This window comes from Alligator mississippiensis, chromosome 1 (genome assembly GCF_030867095.1).
Source record: "Alligator mississippiensis isolate rAllMis1 chromosome 1, rAllMis1, whole genome shotgun sequence".
Lineage (NCBI taxonomy): Eukaryota > Metazoa > Chordata > Crocodylia > Alligatoridae > Alligator > Alligator mississippiensis.
In genome coordinates, this window is record NC_081824.1 from 142,556,354 (window position 1) to 142,571,033 (window position 14,680).

Here is a 14,680-nt window from a genome sequence, read left to right on the forward strand (position 1 = left end):
AAGAAAACTGGAAACAGTCTTTTCTTTGAAAGCTGTGAAATATTATGATTTAATTACACGGTTTTTCCAGTCTCTAAGGTAAACACCCAGTTTGTTGGAATTTCCAAAACATGTTATGTACACCAACAACCACACTGTTTTATTTGTACAACTGTACTAAAATGTCAGAGAAAAATGGATGTAGACTATTTCTAAAGGTAAATCAACATGGCACAATGTAGTGCAGTGTTTAAATTCCCAAGATTCTATGATTCTGTGAGCTAAATGAGCTATTCTTCAAAATAAGGTAAATTAGGTCAGAAAGAGCTCTGTCCTAACAGCCAGATTACTTTCAGTAACCAAATTACCTAAAATTGCTACGCTGCATTGTCACTATGCTGCATTGCGTTGTGCAGCATAGACAAGATCTAAGGAAACTCAGAGTCAGATTCTGGCCACCCCTTCACAGGGTGAACATGTTGCTGGGAGAGGTGAAAATGGCACAGTGGGGTCTTTCTCCTCACCTACACAACAATGCAGGAGTCAACTGAATGATGGCATGAAGAAGATAAAACTGTTAGCAATGCTAACAGTTCTAGAAAACCCAGAAGTGACAAAACAGACACTAGCAAAGGCCAAAATAGCAGTAGCCACTGGGATAATGCGTTGTTTAATGATGCACAGTGAACACTTTAAATTGTTTAGCAGTTCCCAACTCAAATGCTGCTACCCTAGAAACTCTGTGGGTACTCCACCTGCCTCTTTCCTCAGCAGGAAACTGTATCAGGTACGTTGTATCGTACTACAGCATCAATACAGTTGTTTTAGAAGAGGCCAAAAGAATTCAATAGCAGGCTAAGGCAAAAATATCATGTGAACAGCTATTTTCCATGTAATTTAATTTTTTTTAAATGTAAAAGCAGGGATATAATTATTTTTAAAATTCTGGATAGCATTTAAAATGTCTATAGATGGGCACCTTGTTCTTTTAAATACTATAAGAATTTTCTGTCTAAGCATGCTGGCCCCTTAAGACAAAGTACAATAACATGTATCTGATACAAAACAGAATATGACAAACTAATCCAGAGCTTTTGAATATACTATTTAAATAGGCATACATGCATTCTTACAGTATTCCAATACAATTTTCAGGGAAGTATAGGAAAACCTACTCATGCTAAAAACAACCGTAAGAAACAATTTGTGACTAATTCGCAGTAGCCATTTTTAAAATTGTAATGGCTTGGACATTTCCTGCTTCTTTCAGCATTAAAAAAAATAATGAATGACGTGAAATAGTCACTTGCAGGGTTTTGTTTGGTAAGCTTAAATGCCTAGTTATCCAAAAATCAGGGAACTTTTTTTTCTGCCTTGTAAATAAATTCATAATTTAAAATCAGCCAAAGGTAGTTGCTGGAAAACGTGTATCAAAAAGTTACTCTTTAGCTAGAAACTGTACATGTCAAGCTTTTTAGTCAGCTTTTTCAACAAGTTCATTCAAACTATACAAATAAAGATTCATAATGGAATCTACAGCTTAAGGGAGTGGCTGCCCTCATTCCTTCCTTGACTGCTAACTACTTGATTTATCTAGAGCCATGGATTTATTTATTTTTTTTAAGATTTATATCCCACCCTATCCAAAAGGTTCAAAGCAGCTTACAATAAAAAAAATAAAAACAACAACAACCCACAAAGAGGATTCCTCAACCACCACGCTAAAACCTAAGAATCACAACTTCCCCTCCACTGCCCTCAACTACCACCTCCCTGCCCCAATCCCACACAAGCAAACCTTCCAGCCAATCGCAACCATACCTCTCAATTGCCCTTCACATGTGCAAAGAATCCTTTTCACACCAGCCCACTCCACAACTCCCTGTCCATTCTCCCATATCACCCCGCTTCACATCCAGGAGATATACCCTACACTCTCCCTTAACATCTCCTTCAAGCCCACATTTATATTTGCCACAAAAAACAGAGCAAAATACAGTTAAGTTTTGTGTGTGCAACACAAATAACTGCAACCCCCCCCCCCCATCACTTTCCAAAGCAAAACTGGAAATGAAATAAATAACTTTCACAAAATCAGTAGGAGTTAGACACCTTGCTGTCTCTTGTGACTTTGAAAATCCATCATCCCCATTTAAGACCAAACGAGGGAACAGAATAAAAACTTTATCAATCTTTTCAAGGACAACAATTTCAAATTTAACATTCAATCAAAACTACCTGCAGATTTAGGCTAACACACTGTTATTAAATCACAAGAGTACAAATATGGGTCTGTCCCAATGTTCACTGACCCAAATGCAAAAAACTCAGGGTGGCTTCAATGGACTTTGGATCAGGTCCTTGATGAATAGGTGAAGAACAGGTCATCACTGGAGATCCAATAACATTTCAGTGACTAATGGGATAAATGGTTTGGTTTTTTTTAAGTGTATGCTGGGTTTTCTTCAGGGTATAGTTAGATGTATGAGAGCAAATCACCTCACCTGTCTAAAAAGTCAGTAACAAAAAACAGTAGGCCAGAAAGTGTCAAGGCTCAAGGCAGATGCTGCAGGGGTTAGAAGGCCAAAAGGAACTCTTCCCACTTTGTTCTGTCCATGCAGAAGCTGGGCATAATATAAACTGCTGACCTGTCAAAGTTGGTGCTGCCCATTTTTTCTGCAGAGGGTGAGGAGGAGAGGAGGCAAAGGCCACTGTTTAGTTCTCATGCAAATACAACCCCCACATCTGGCAAAAAGACTCAGATGCTGTACCTTCCCAATAGATGGCTTTATTTCCTGCAAGCTCCTTCAAATCCTGGCTGGATAAGTGCAAATTTTACCACCAATTTGGAAGAGTGATTAAATATCAAAATTTGACACAGAAAGCTGACGATGGTATTCAGTAGATGGACAACAAGATGTATAACATACTCCCAGTGCAGAAAAGCGATCAATCTTTTCAGGGGACCCTTGGTGTTTTTATAGATTCCAGGAAGAATGATTGTTAAATAATAACGGGTTATCTTGATTAGATCAACTATTTAATGAACTAGAAGCCCCAAATCAGATCTATTTCTTACTTTTCAAGAGCTACTGTAGAACATTTATTTCAGCCCTCTGAATGGGGTATTATCAACTACTTTATATTTTGAAAGGATTAAAACATAATTTCAAGCGGTGTACTGACCCTCTCCTCCCCCATTAATTTCTGTTTTTAACAATCACCTTTTCTATTATTTTATACAGGGCTTTCTCTCCCTCTTTTGTACAGCAAAAACAAGAGGGCAAACTAATGGACTATCTGGAGGTAAATTATTAAAATTGGCTAACTGTTAAGGCAAACTAAAACAATGGAAAAATGTTTTTCTTTTCTAATCACTTTCAGTTAGAAGAGCTGGAGCTGTATCTTGTACCAACAGCAGGCATAAAGTTTTCAGACAAAAATGCAAGTTTTATTGTACTGGAGTCCCATTAAAGCACACATTCCAGCCAGCCATCAAGTAGCTGCCAAGTTTTATATGATGGTACCTGGATAAAACTGTAATGATGATAAAAATCTTAATGCAGTCTAAATTTCAGACAACAGTACAGCAATTATGCTTCCAACAATAATGGACTAAACTCAAATGTGTTATAATTACTACATGCAATTAATTTACACCAGAAATTAATATGGCCCATTGATTTTAAACATGTATTTCTATTTCTTTATGCTTATCATCGCCTTAGTTTGAAATGTAGGTTACTTCACTCTCCGGTTGTATCTGACAGCAACAGGAAAAAACTGTGAAATACTAGAACCTGAAACTCAGCCAGATTAAAAAAAAATAAAAGGTCACCATGAGTACACATCTAAGTTAAATTTTCTCTTTTGGAGAAAAACATCTCTGAATGAAGAAATGAAATTTGACTGTATATTGGAGGGAAATCTGTATAAGACTGCAATTTGCAGCTTCAATTAATGAAGTTGCTAGACTCTAGAGAAAAGAGCAGTGCTATATTTGTAAAGCTAAAAGAAAACATTGATTAAAACTAAAGCCCTTGACAGCCCAATGCTCTAAATTCAGTAAAACTGCATTTATAGAAATAAAAATAATGTAAAACTAATACTCAGCACTTAGCTAATATTTCCTGCTAAATGATGTACAAAATAAGATTACAGTATCATTGGGGAAATGGAAAATGCACTTTTAACTGTACAGAAAAGCAGCATCTAAATCCAAAATACTTACATTATTGCATTCTCCCAGGAAATATAGTGCAAATCCATCAGCTTTTGTAGCTGCCAAAGCAATAATAAAAGAAATAATTGTACTCAGAGGGAGACTTGAACTTATGCAAGTTCTCTGAGGTGAAACCACAGACTCATTTCTCTTAGGACAATCAGTTAAACTTCTAAAGGTGAACTAGTATTGCTGTATCCCCTGAAGCTACCCAGGGACCCTGCAAAGTTAGTGGGATATGGTAATACTTTCTGGTTTTCCCATCATGAGACATAATTAGAAGCTACAACCTTTTGAAACTAAACAAGTCCTTACTTCACATCTAATGATTATGTTGCATGAACATAAATCACAATATATGAATTGGGTAAAAATAAAATTCCACGTTATAATCATATAGGCTATAGTGTATTTTCCATTAATAGAAGAAAAGGTTGCTTCCCATATACAGAAGCTAAAAAGTGCCTGTCCTTATCTTAGCATGGGAAACTGTACTGTCATTAAAAGTGAATATGGGAGAACAGATTCTACCTTCTGTACAATCTGGGGGGAAGGGTCTGAATTTTTTATATCTGCTCTATACTAAACGTATTAGGATACTCTAAGAAATGGATACCTGTGGACAATTATTACAAGTATCATGTAGTGTTGTGAGGAACATAGCCAAAGGCTTACTGCTTTAAGCATGCAAAATGTATAACAATCCCCTAGAAATAAACTAGTGGAAGTATCTTACTGCTAAAATGAAAAACAAAGGTTGGAAAAAGAGAAACATATCAGCCAACCCTATGGTTTTTTTTGTTGCCTTACATAATAGGTTTAAGGCTGTGGACGCAAACAGGCCTCTCTCTTTCAAAGTTTTATACTCAGCAAATGCACAGATCTGAACAGTTTCCTTAGTTTTAAGAATAAATAAGACACTCAAATCAGGGCATTTCAGGGGAATTATTACATTTGTGTTAAAGTCAGTTATCCGTCTATGAGGGTTTGACAGAAACAAAACCCCACTGTCTGATTGCTTAATTATTGGCAGCAGTCTGGTATTGCTGACAGTTAGTGAGAAAGGTGGTTTGTATCCAAATTCCAAAGTAATTTTAAAAGAGAGTATTACATGTGTCTTGGACACTGTAAAGAACACTGTAAAGCAATGAAAGTAAACTTGGTCTGATTACATTAGGAATACAGCTCTGCTACCTTTTCACTTGCTGAATGACTAACAGAAACGAGTACTAACTGGGTTAGAAATAAATCAGTACCCAATATTCATTCATTCAAGTGACATTCATACACAAACATGGTTGATTTGCAACATATAAAACAGACTAACATTCCCTTTATTACAGACCATGAGAGTTGTAGGGAAGCGGGGGTAAGGTTACTGGTATTTGAGAATCATGCGATGGAAGCATGCCTGTACAGATGTTTTCCATGCAAATCTGACTACATTCTGGATAAAGACATTAAGAGAAGGATGCTTTATTCATTTATTTTTTGTGTACTGTATCTTATCTATAAACAGGCAGCTATAACACACAGAAAAATGCTGCAACTCATACTGACTTTTATTTTGACTCCTAAGAAGAAATATACCCAAACTGTCTTACTTTGCTTAGATGAGGGGGGCATTATTAGCAGAAAAATTGCTGATAGTTATTTTTATTACCTGCTAAATTGATATGCCAGCCAATACCATAAAATAGGATAATAGAGCGATTTGTTTTAGAGATGGCCCTGATCTTGAAATTAGAACCACAGCTGAGTTAACATTTGCTCCATGGGCAAGCTTCATTGAAATCAATGATGTTTCCCCAAGGTGAAGAACTTTGCTGGTATAGATCAAAATTAAGGGTAAAGATCCCAAACAAGTATGGCTATTTTTCAATAACTACTTTCTATTTAAAAGCATAAGGAAGGAACAGGCACAACATCAATATAAAGTTATATAATCAAATCTTCTTTCTTACCTATTTTAATGATGCTGCTTAATTCATATAGAAGTAGTTGGTTGTCTCCTCCTGTGTCCAACCGTTGTTCTATATAGCTATTCAGTTCATATACCACTCCTTGCATATTTGTATCCTGGTACTATTGAACCAAAGATAAAAACACAGTTAAGAACAACACAAAAACATTCTGTAGATTAAAACAAAAAAGTTCTTAACATGCATTAGTATACATTAAATTACACACACACACACACACACACACTTATTTTATATAAAAGAGTGAGTGTTAGCTACCTAATCAAATTCAAATTGATATCCCTAATCCAGTTGTCTGAATATTCATCTCACTCCCTTTTTCCTAGTTCTACTATAGGCTGCTATTTTTGCCTTAGCCTTTCTATTTCTCTAGTACTTTAATAGCTGCAGGTCTGTTTCTGTATCACAAAGTCATCTATATCTTTGGGACTCAGTTGTCTCAAAATCCAGTCTACCAGATGCTACAATGCTTCAAAGCTAAGGACACTGGAGTATACCTAAACTCCCAAAATACTAATGCAGGTGGCATAGCTTTTGTTATGCAACTTGCACACATGGTTCCTAGGGAGCATCAGAGCTTTGAGGTACTGGTACAGGGAACTCAGTCTTTGAAATACAGCAGCAGCTGGCACAAAGGATTCTGGGTTTAACATAAACCACGGAAGTGCCAGCTGCTGTAACTTAGCAGGTGCTAGTTGCAAGTGAAAGTGAAAAACATAGGGAAAAGGAAAGGGAAAGAGATAGGTTACTATATGTAATTAGGTCACTAAGGTAGGGACACTGGGATAGCTGATTGCTGCCAAGAACTGCTGGTATGAATAAGAGATCCTAAAAAAAAAAAAATCAGATAACTTCCAATCAGTTATAAAATGTTACAGGAAAAGGAAGATGCATTCTCGCCACATTTACAAAACTCTTGCCAGTACCCTGGCAAGTCAAGAGCCTCACATCCCTTTCCACAATGTGCCACAGTACTGCACTAAAAAAAATCCTAACAGGTGTAAAACACCAAAGGAGAGGTAATGTGGCTCTTCCAATATTTAGCCCAATAGCCTAGTAGTTAGGGCACTTATGGGGGTGGCAGACCCATCTCACCCAGAGATGATTCAAATCTGCATCTTCTGCTTCCTAGCCAAGTCCTCCAAACACCAGAACACAGGTTCAACTTTGGCCAGATCGCTCTCCAGACCCCACACTTCCCTCTGAAACCGGCCTGTGGTACACCGAGGAGACAAAGACTATGTACAGGTGCTACATTTCTAACAGGAGAACTGCCATTTTCCTGGTGGAAATAATAAGCATAGAAATGGTCAGTCATTCAATTTTTCCCCAGGGGAAAAGATTATTTTTCCTTTCCAGGAAAAGATCTTTCAGGTGCCAACCTAGAAGATTTCCCTGATGAGAGTTTCTCTCACAAGATCAAAGGCTTGTATGCTCCTCTCCCAGTCTAGTCCAGAACAAGAGGGAAAAAGGAGGGCAATGCTTCCCACCTCTTCCCCAGACTAGGGGCTGCCTGGTCTGGAGAACAGGATGGGGCTTTACCCTGCTGTTCCCTTCACTCCTCACAGCAGACCTGTTCCCACACCAGCAGCTCTGATGCTTTGCCTCACTGTGTAGGAGCTGCTGCTTCCCACTGACTCTCCATGCTAGTCCCCAGCCTGGGAAGTTGCAGAGGACTCTTCCCTGCTACACCAGTTCTCCTAGGACAGGACTGCTTGCAGTCTAGGGAAGAGCTACAGAGCAGGGGAGAGGGCAGCAGGTGCAGGCCAAACACTGCTCCCCGTCCCAGAATGGTATCTAGAATGCCTATACCACTAGAAAACTGGTGATGCACTTAAGCTAAAATGCATACGCTACTAGAAATGACCACCTGTTTGAGGCCAAAGATAGGTGGGATCAGGAAGAGGAGAATGGCCAAGAGGGTGGGTGGCTCAATAAGAGGAAAGAGTGTCTAAGTAAGAGAAACTAGCTTAATTTGGGCCCCTACTCCCAGTAGTGCAACAACTCTGCCTATGATATTTATCCATCTGATCTTATGAATATTAAAGTCTAGGTTCAGCAGGCCAGCTTCAAGGGGTGGACTGGAGAACAGTCTGGGCAATCCCAAGACCACAGTGGTTAGAAGACTTTGCTAGGAGGAGGCAGGAGATGCAGGTTCAACCCCTTCCTTCCTTCGCTCCTCCCCCCACTAGATAAAGGCAGCCAAGAATCTGGGTCTTTCTTTATTTGAACAAGTGCCCTCACAAGTGGGCCATTGGCCTAAAACATGGAGGCCACTGGCCTCAATTTTATTTCTGACAGATATGCACCTAGCTCTGTTAAGACTGCACGCAGTGCCAAAAACTGCAGTTCGATAGCTACATACGTGCCATTTAGGAATGAGAAAGGGAACTAGAATTTAACTCTAAATGTTCCTATGTAGTTTAATACCATGGCAAATACAGTATCATAACAGGCTCTGTATGCCAGTGAACACAGATTCAGCCCCGAAACTGGTGATGTGCTTAATTTTAAGAGGGAAGAAGTGCAGAGGGCATGCGGCAACACTTCTTCTCCTGCCAATTGACACTATAGACGCAAATATGGTATTGGGTCAAACTAATGCACAAGGGGTATGAGATTATAAAGGACCATTATCTACCGTCCTATTGATTTTCACATGTGCAAATCAGGATGCACTTGTGCACTGCAACATAAAATTCCTTTCTCACTTTCTGCCATGAATCCAAAACATAAGACCCTATAAGTCTGAGTCACTTGGTTTCTTCAACTCAAAGTTGTAAATGCTTGCTGAAAAAAAAACGTTAATTCCTGATACCACTCTTAAAACTGAATTTGTTACGAACAGATCTTAATCTTGACCCAACACACTGATGGAAGAACACATTGCCTGAACCATAAGTTCTAATGAACCACTTTATATGACATGCATTTATTGTTCCACACAGAATTGCACGAGTGCTGAAATATCTTCCTAAAGACTAATGATAAATAATATGTAATATTTATATCAATAGTAAATAAGTGACTATTACAAGAATTAGCGGTATTTCTACAATAATATTAAATAACACTGGACAGTTGTGTTTACAAACTGGATGGGCAAACTGGATGCTTCTAAAAGGGGAAGTTTAACACTGGTTCAAAGTGCACACAGTGCAGTTCTGTTGGTTGGCAAGTTCCATCTACATTCTGAAACCAACTTCCCATTGCCTTGGCCCCTTGTATAGTCATTTATCCATTTGCAGAGGAAAAGGAAAAAGCTACCAAACCAAAATGGTAGTATTTTCCATGTAACTTTGCACTTACTCCAATGCGTAAATGGAAGTCATTAAAAAGCCAAATGCATGCAACTTTAAACACAGAATGAATGATAACTTGACAAAATATAAAAAGTCAAGGGTTTCTTTCCTTTTTTTTTTTTGCATGCCTCACTGCTTATAACGATAACTTTACCAGAGGCATTTTCTGACTTGGTATAAGAAAAAAAATCTGTTGCAACAGAAGGGCTACATTAATAGTGATAAACATTAATAAATAAGAGGTAAAACAAAACAGGAGTAGCAATGGGCCTATCTTTGCATTTTGTATAACTTTTTATAGTATTTTCTGAGTTCCTGTAAAAGCAAGCTTACTGATTACTGTTGCAATAAACTTGTTATTACAACTATGTACTTTCCCCCCCAACATCTGTGATTTCCAGCCTTTGAAGTACAGTTCTTTTTCAGGTTTTAATTATTCAGAAAAAACTCATTCTAGGATATATGAAGTTACCTGAGAAACAAAATAAGTAGTAGATGGGGGAGGAAGGGGATTTGAAGCTATCCTTTTAACAGCAAAAAAGTTAAGTGCTAATTTCATTTTGGAGCTGCAGAAGGATGGGAACCTAGGAACCTTCCTGGATGAATGAAGAGAAGTGGAGAAACCATAAACTATGAAAGGCTTAACAGCAATAGTGTTTAAAATGTTAAAAAAATAAACTAGACAATTTTGTCACTAGAAAATATTTGTAATAGATCTGAAGCTGCTCTGTAATAACTTACAAATATTATGTGTTATATCCCTTTTGTTTTAAGGGGTGATTGCTATATGAATAAAGGAATTAATTTAAAACAAGGGATTGGCTGCATATGTGGAGTACAGGAAATAGTTTCAGATAGCCATCCATTTAACAACACTTCAGAAAGAATTACAGACTGTTCTCTTTGATGTCCCCCTTCATATCTTGTGTGAAGCTCAAGAGATAAGTTTGTCAAGGGAGGGGAATCCCAGTATGCAAACAAAGGAGAATCACAAAGCTCAGGAACCTAAGGACAAAGGCTTCTGTGGAATAAAAGTCACATTCTTGAGAAGGGGAAGGGAGTAGCCCTCGGAAGCTTTTATAGAGAGACAGGTCCCCAGATGTCAAGGATCTGTAACAGAAACTTGCCTAGGATCTCTGCTCTGGATGCCAACTGTCTAGGCAAGAGATAGATATGGGTCTTTTTTGTTTTAAGACCCTCCAATTTCTCTTATGCCATGCATTATTTCTACTGCAGTAAACAAATTTCATAGAAAAAAGTGCTCTGGTCACTGGCACTAACCACTGGTCACAGGTCTTGAAAGTAAGACTCGCAAATGTCAAACCCAATCAGGTTTATTAAGTAATCACATTTAGTGCATTGGGTATCAAGTGCAGGGACCTAGTTTGAGAGAGGGAAAATCAAAGGATTGCACTTCAGGCAAGTCAATGGCATATAGCCTGAGCATTGCATTGATAAATCGATCAGGCAGGTATCAAAAGGTGCAGCTCGCTCTGTAAACCACAACAGTAGAATGGGGGATCCCCTCAAACAGGTGGCCGATTTAGGTCAATCATTCAATAAACATATTTAGACTTAGGTCCAAGGTCTTTGGAATATAAATAGATTCTAGGACAGGGGTCAGCAACACCCGGCACGTGTGCCGAGCATGGCATGCAAGGCCATTTTGCTCGGCACACCACCGCCAGCCCGGGTTCTAGGCAGGTACTGCCAGCCACAGAGCCCAGTCTGCTTCCAGCAGGCGGCTGGGAGGCTCCAAGCCCTGCTGCAAGCAGACTGGGCCCTGTGGGACAGCTGCAGCCAGGAGGCTGCAAACAGCTGCTCCGGGGTCTGGCATGTCGGCACTCCGGCACCTTCCAAGGTAGACATTGTGGTTTTTTCGGCACTCCGGCCAAAAAGCATTGCCTATCCCTGTTCTAGGATAAAGCCCTCCCTTGTCTTTGAGAAGGATGAAGAGTTCACCACGAAGCTGAAACCTCCATCTTCACTTTCTTCCATTTGTGAAGTTAAGTCAGCTCTGAAGCACTCATCTCATTTCAGAAGAAAGCTGTACGTTCCACAGAGCCTAAGTAACTTAAATTCAAAGTGAAAGGATGAGGGCCTACGGGAGTAGAAGTGCATGCACCATGAAACAAGTTTCTCAAGAGGGAAAGCAATTTAAGGATCCCATGGTAATTTATTTAATGGACATGTAAGCAAGTTGCCTTGCCTGCTGGTTTCTGCAGGCAGGTTTCACTCCCTCAGGAGCTCCCCAGCCAGTCCTCCAAAATAAAACACTGTCTTTTAAGCAGCAGCCAACCATACAAACAAACAAAACCAAACCCTGCTGCCCTGGTCCTGGGCACTAGGATTGGCTCTGGGCCCCAGCACAGCAGCCCAGCCCCTCCCTGTGGCAAGCTGGTTCTTTTTCTTCTTTTTTAATTTTGTTTTCCAAGTTCCAAATTTCAAACGAGCAGGGCTCAATTGTTCAAATCTCTGTGGTGCTACCAGTGGCAGGTATCCTACCTCCCAGATCCTTCAGTCCCAAATCCATGGCAGGCATCCTACATGCAAGCCCCAAGCCAGGGCCCTTGGGCTAGGGACACACATGCAAAAAGCCAGAGCCTGAACTGATTCAACCATTGCAGGTTAGTCTAACCTGCCTAGGCTGAACCGGTTTGTAACAGGACAAACATGCTCTCTGGACTGACAAATGCAGGCACACACCTACAAATGCTCAGGCCAGGAGCCAAGGGGGGTGGGGGGTGCTAGAGCACACCCCTGGCTGCAGGGAAGCTGTGCTGTGGGGCATGGCCAGCCCAGGCTGAACTGGCCAGAGAAGGGTTTCATTCCCCCCTTCCTGTCCCACCAGCAGGGCCCTGATCCAGGTCTGCCAGGCACTCCCTCCTCACTGTTGCAGCAGCAGGCCAGTGGCCCCTGAGGCAGAGGGGGCAGGAAGCGGGGTTATTCTCTCCACAAGTCGCACTGCTCCTGGGGGACCACAGCCAGGTGTGCCTGCCCTGCTGCCGCCACTGCCAAGCAGCACATTAAGCTCCCTGCTGTCCCCTCTGCCGGACACTGGCAGGAGGGAGAATAGCCCCCATTATGATGGGGTAACAGTAACATAACTGAACTGCAATAATATTGTTGAATCATTTTTACCATACCTAATGAAAAACTGCATTATGGGTCAGGATTTCACCTTAAAGAACTATGAAAAAAGTCATGAAATTTCATTAATTAAAAATTCCTTAGCAGAGGACTCTCACAGTCTTTGATTCCAAAATAAAAGCAGAGTGAATATAATAAAATGCTTATAGTATAGACCTAGCTTTTAATGTAGTAGAGAAGGGAAGGAAGCGTAAAGAAATTCCCTTGATCCAAAATAACTTAGTGTAATCTGGGTTGGGTCCTTTGGGAAATATTGTTTAAATCTTGACACTAGAAAGCAAGAAACTATATAAAGCTAGCTCTGCTAAGGTAATTAATTTTAATGTTTGTACATAGCCTGAGAGAAATTCCTGCTATACGTATTTGTCCAATGTCTATCCTTCTTGTTTTGACTAGAGAGGACACACACTATATAACTTGCTCAGTAAATAAAATTGAACTTTGCAACACCATACACAGGTACATTATTAATTGTTTGTTCATGCATAAAATGCTCTTTATGACCAGGGATCCAGGTTTTCTGTTTCCCACGGAAAAAATAAATCCTCCCTGCACGTTTTTCCCTTTTACCCGAGAAAAATGAGGATTTTTAATTTTAACAAAGAAACATGCAGATGTTTTGCAAAGAGTTCCAGCTTGCAAGGGGCTAGGGGAGCAGGAGCAGGGCAGTCTGACAGGGGGCGCCATACACACGTACAAGCACATGGTCACCAGATAGCCTGGAGAGCAACTCCCACAGGTAAGTGGGGAGGGGGAAGGGAACTGAGTCCCCCATAGGGAGGGAGGGAGGGAGGGACAGAGTTGGGCAGGACAGGGCTAGGGCTGCTGCCCAGCCAGGTGATGCGTGAGGCTTGGGGCCCAGGGCCACATTGTGCAGCTGCAGAGTCCCAGTAGGGAAAATCAGGTCTGTAGGTTGCTTGTCTGGAGATGCAGGGGGTGGGGCTGATTCCATGCTACTGTGCACTCCTGGGTGGGCAGGGGGGCCCACCTGCTCCCCAGATCTGTGTGGGTGGAGGCTGGCTGCCTGCTATGGGCTTGGGCTCCCTGCTCCTCTCCCCCAGGGCCTCTGTAGCCCAGCAGGCAGGAGCCGGTATGCCAGGGCAGAGCGGGGCTGGGCGGGGAAGCTCCTTGCTGCTGTAAGCCCCACACTGCCCTGGCAATGCACCCCATGCCCATCCTGCAGCAGCGAGGGGCATAACTCCCGCCGCTGCCCCTGCTGCTCCAGGGCAGGCAGGAGGCACATCGCCAGGGCAGCACAGGGCTCACAGTGGAAAGGGGCTTTCCCACCCAGCCCCACTCTGCCCTGATGCACCTGCCAGGCTGCAGAGGCCCTGAGGGAGGGCACCAGGGCAGGGAGCCAAAGCCCGCAGCAGACAGCCCATCCCCACACCAGCCCCCACCCCGAGCACAGATCTGGGGGGCTCCCAGATGCACACCTTGATATTCACTTAACGAGTCATAAAGACCATACTGTATCTTAGTTATGTCACTTATTCAGATTACAGCATCCAGAAAAAACATTTGTTGAAGTCAATTAATATTTTAATTTGGTAGGCTGGATACTCCTGTTCATTAAAAAAGCTTTGGCAAGTGACATTTATAGTTAATGCGTCACTTTTCAATAATTCCAAAAGTCGTCTTTAATCAAAATAAAAAATATGGTAACACCTTGCCCACCACTATGGCTGGTTATTTGTCTTTCCCCATTGTTTATTAACATCACTATCAGTAACCACAAGCCCCCTTAGTTTGTCCAAATTTCAGCACACTGGCATCTTCTTTTGATAACACTGGGTGCAGCATTATGCGCATCATTTCCTGAAGGAAGACTACAGGATGTGCATCAGCCATCCTAATTCTTTTACATTTTTCATTGTTAGCATTCATTCCTGGTTCAGTGTGAAAATGTTTAAATCCCGTCAAAAAAGTATATGAAGAATAAATAATGAACTTAAATGTCTCCAAGAGTTATGTAAAGAAAAAACGTTATCAATCAATGGATTGGAAGGAAGACAAGCAATTATTACAATTATACCCAGAAAGCA

At 40.9% G+C, this 14,680-nt stretch overlaps 1 protein-coding gene across 3 annotated transcripts in view; it reads right to left on the reverse strand.

Moving 5' to 3' along the window:
- Positions 1–14,680, reverse strand: part of PDE10A (phosphodiesterase 10A) — a 355,946-nt gene that overhangs the window by 148,168 nt on the left and 193,098 nt on the right. For all 3 annotated transcript variants that reach the window (XM_059714794.1, XM_059714803.1, XM_006258777.3), the window contains exons 4-5: positions 6,166–6,286; positions 4,211–4,260 (exon numbers count right to left, since the gene is read on the reverse strand). In XM_059714794.1, the coding sequence (XP_059570777.1) occupies positions 4,211–4,260; positions 6,166–6,286 (171 nt within the window). The remainder of the gene's footprint in view (positions 1–4,210; positions 4,261–6,165; positions 6,287–14,680) is intronic.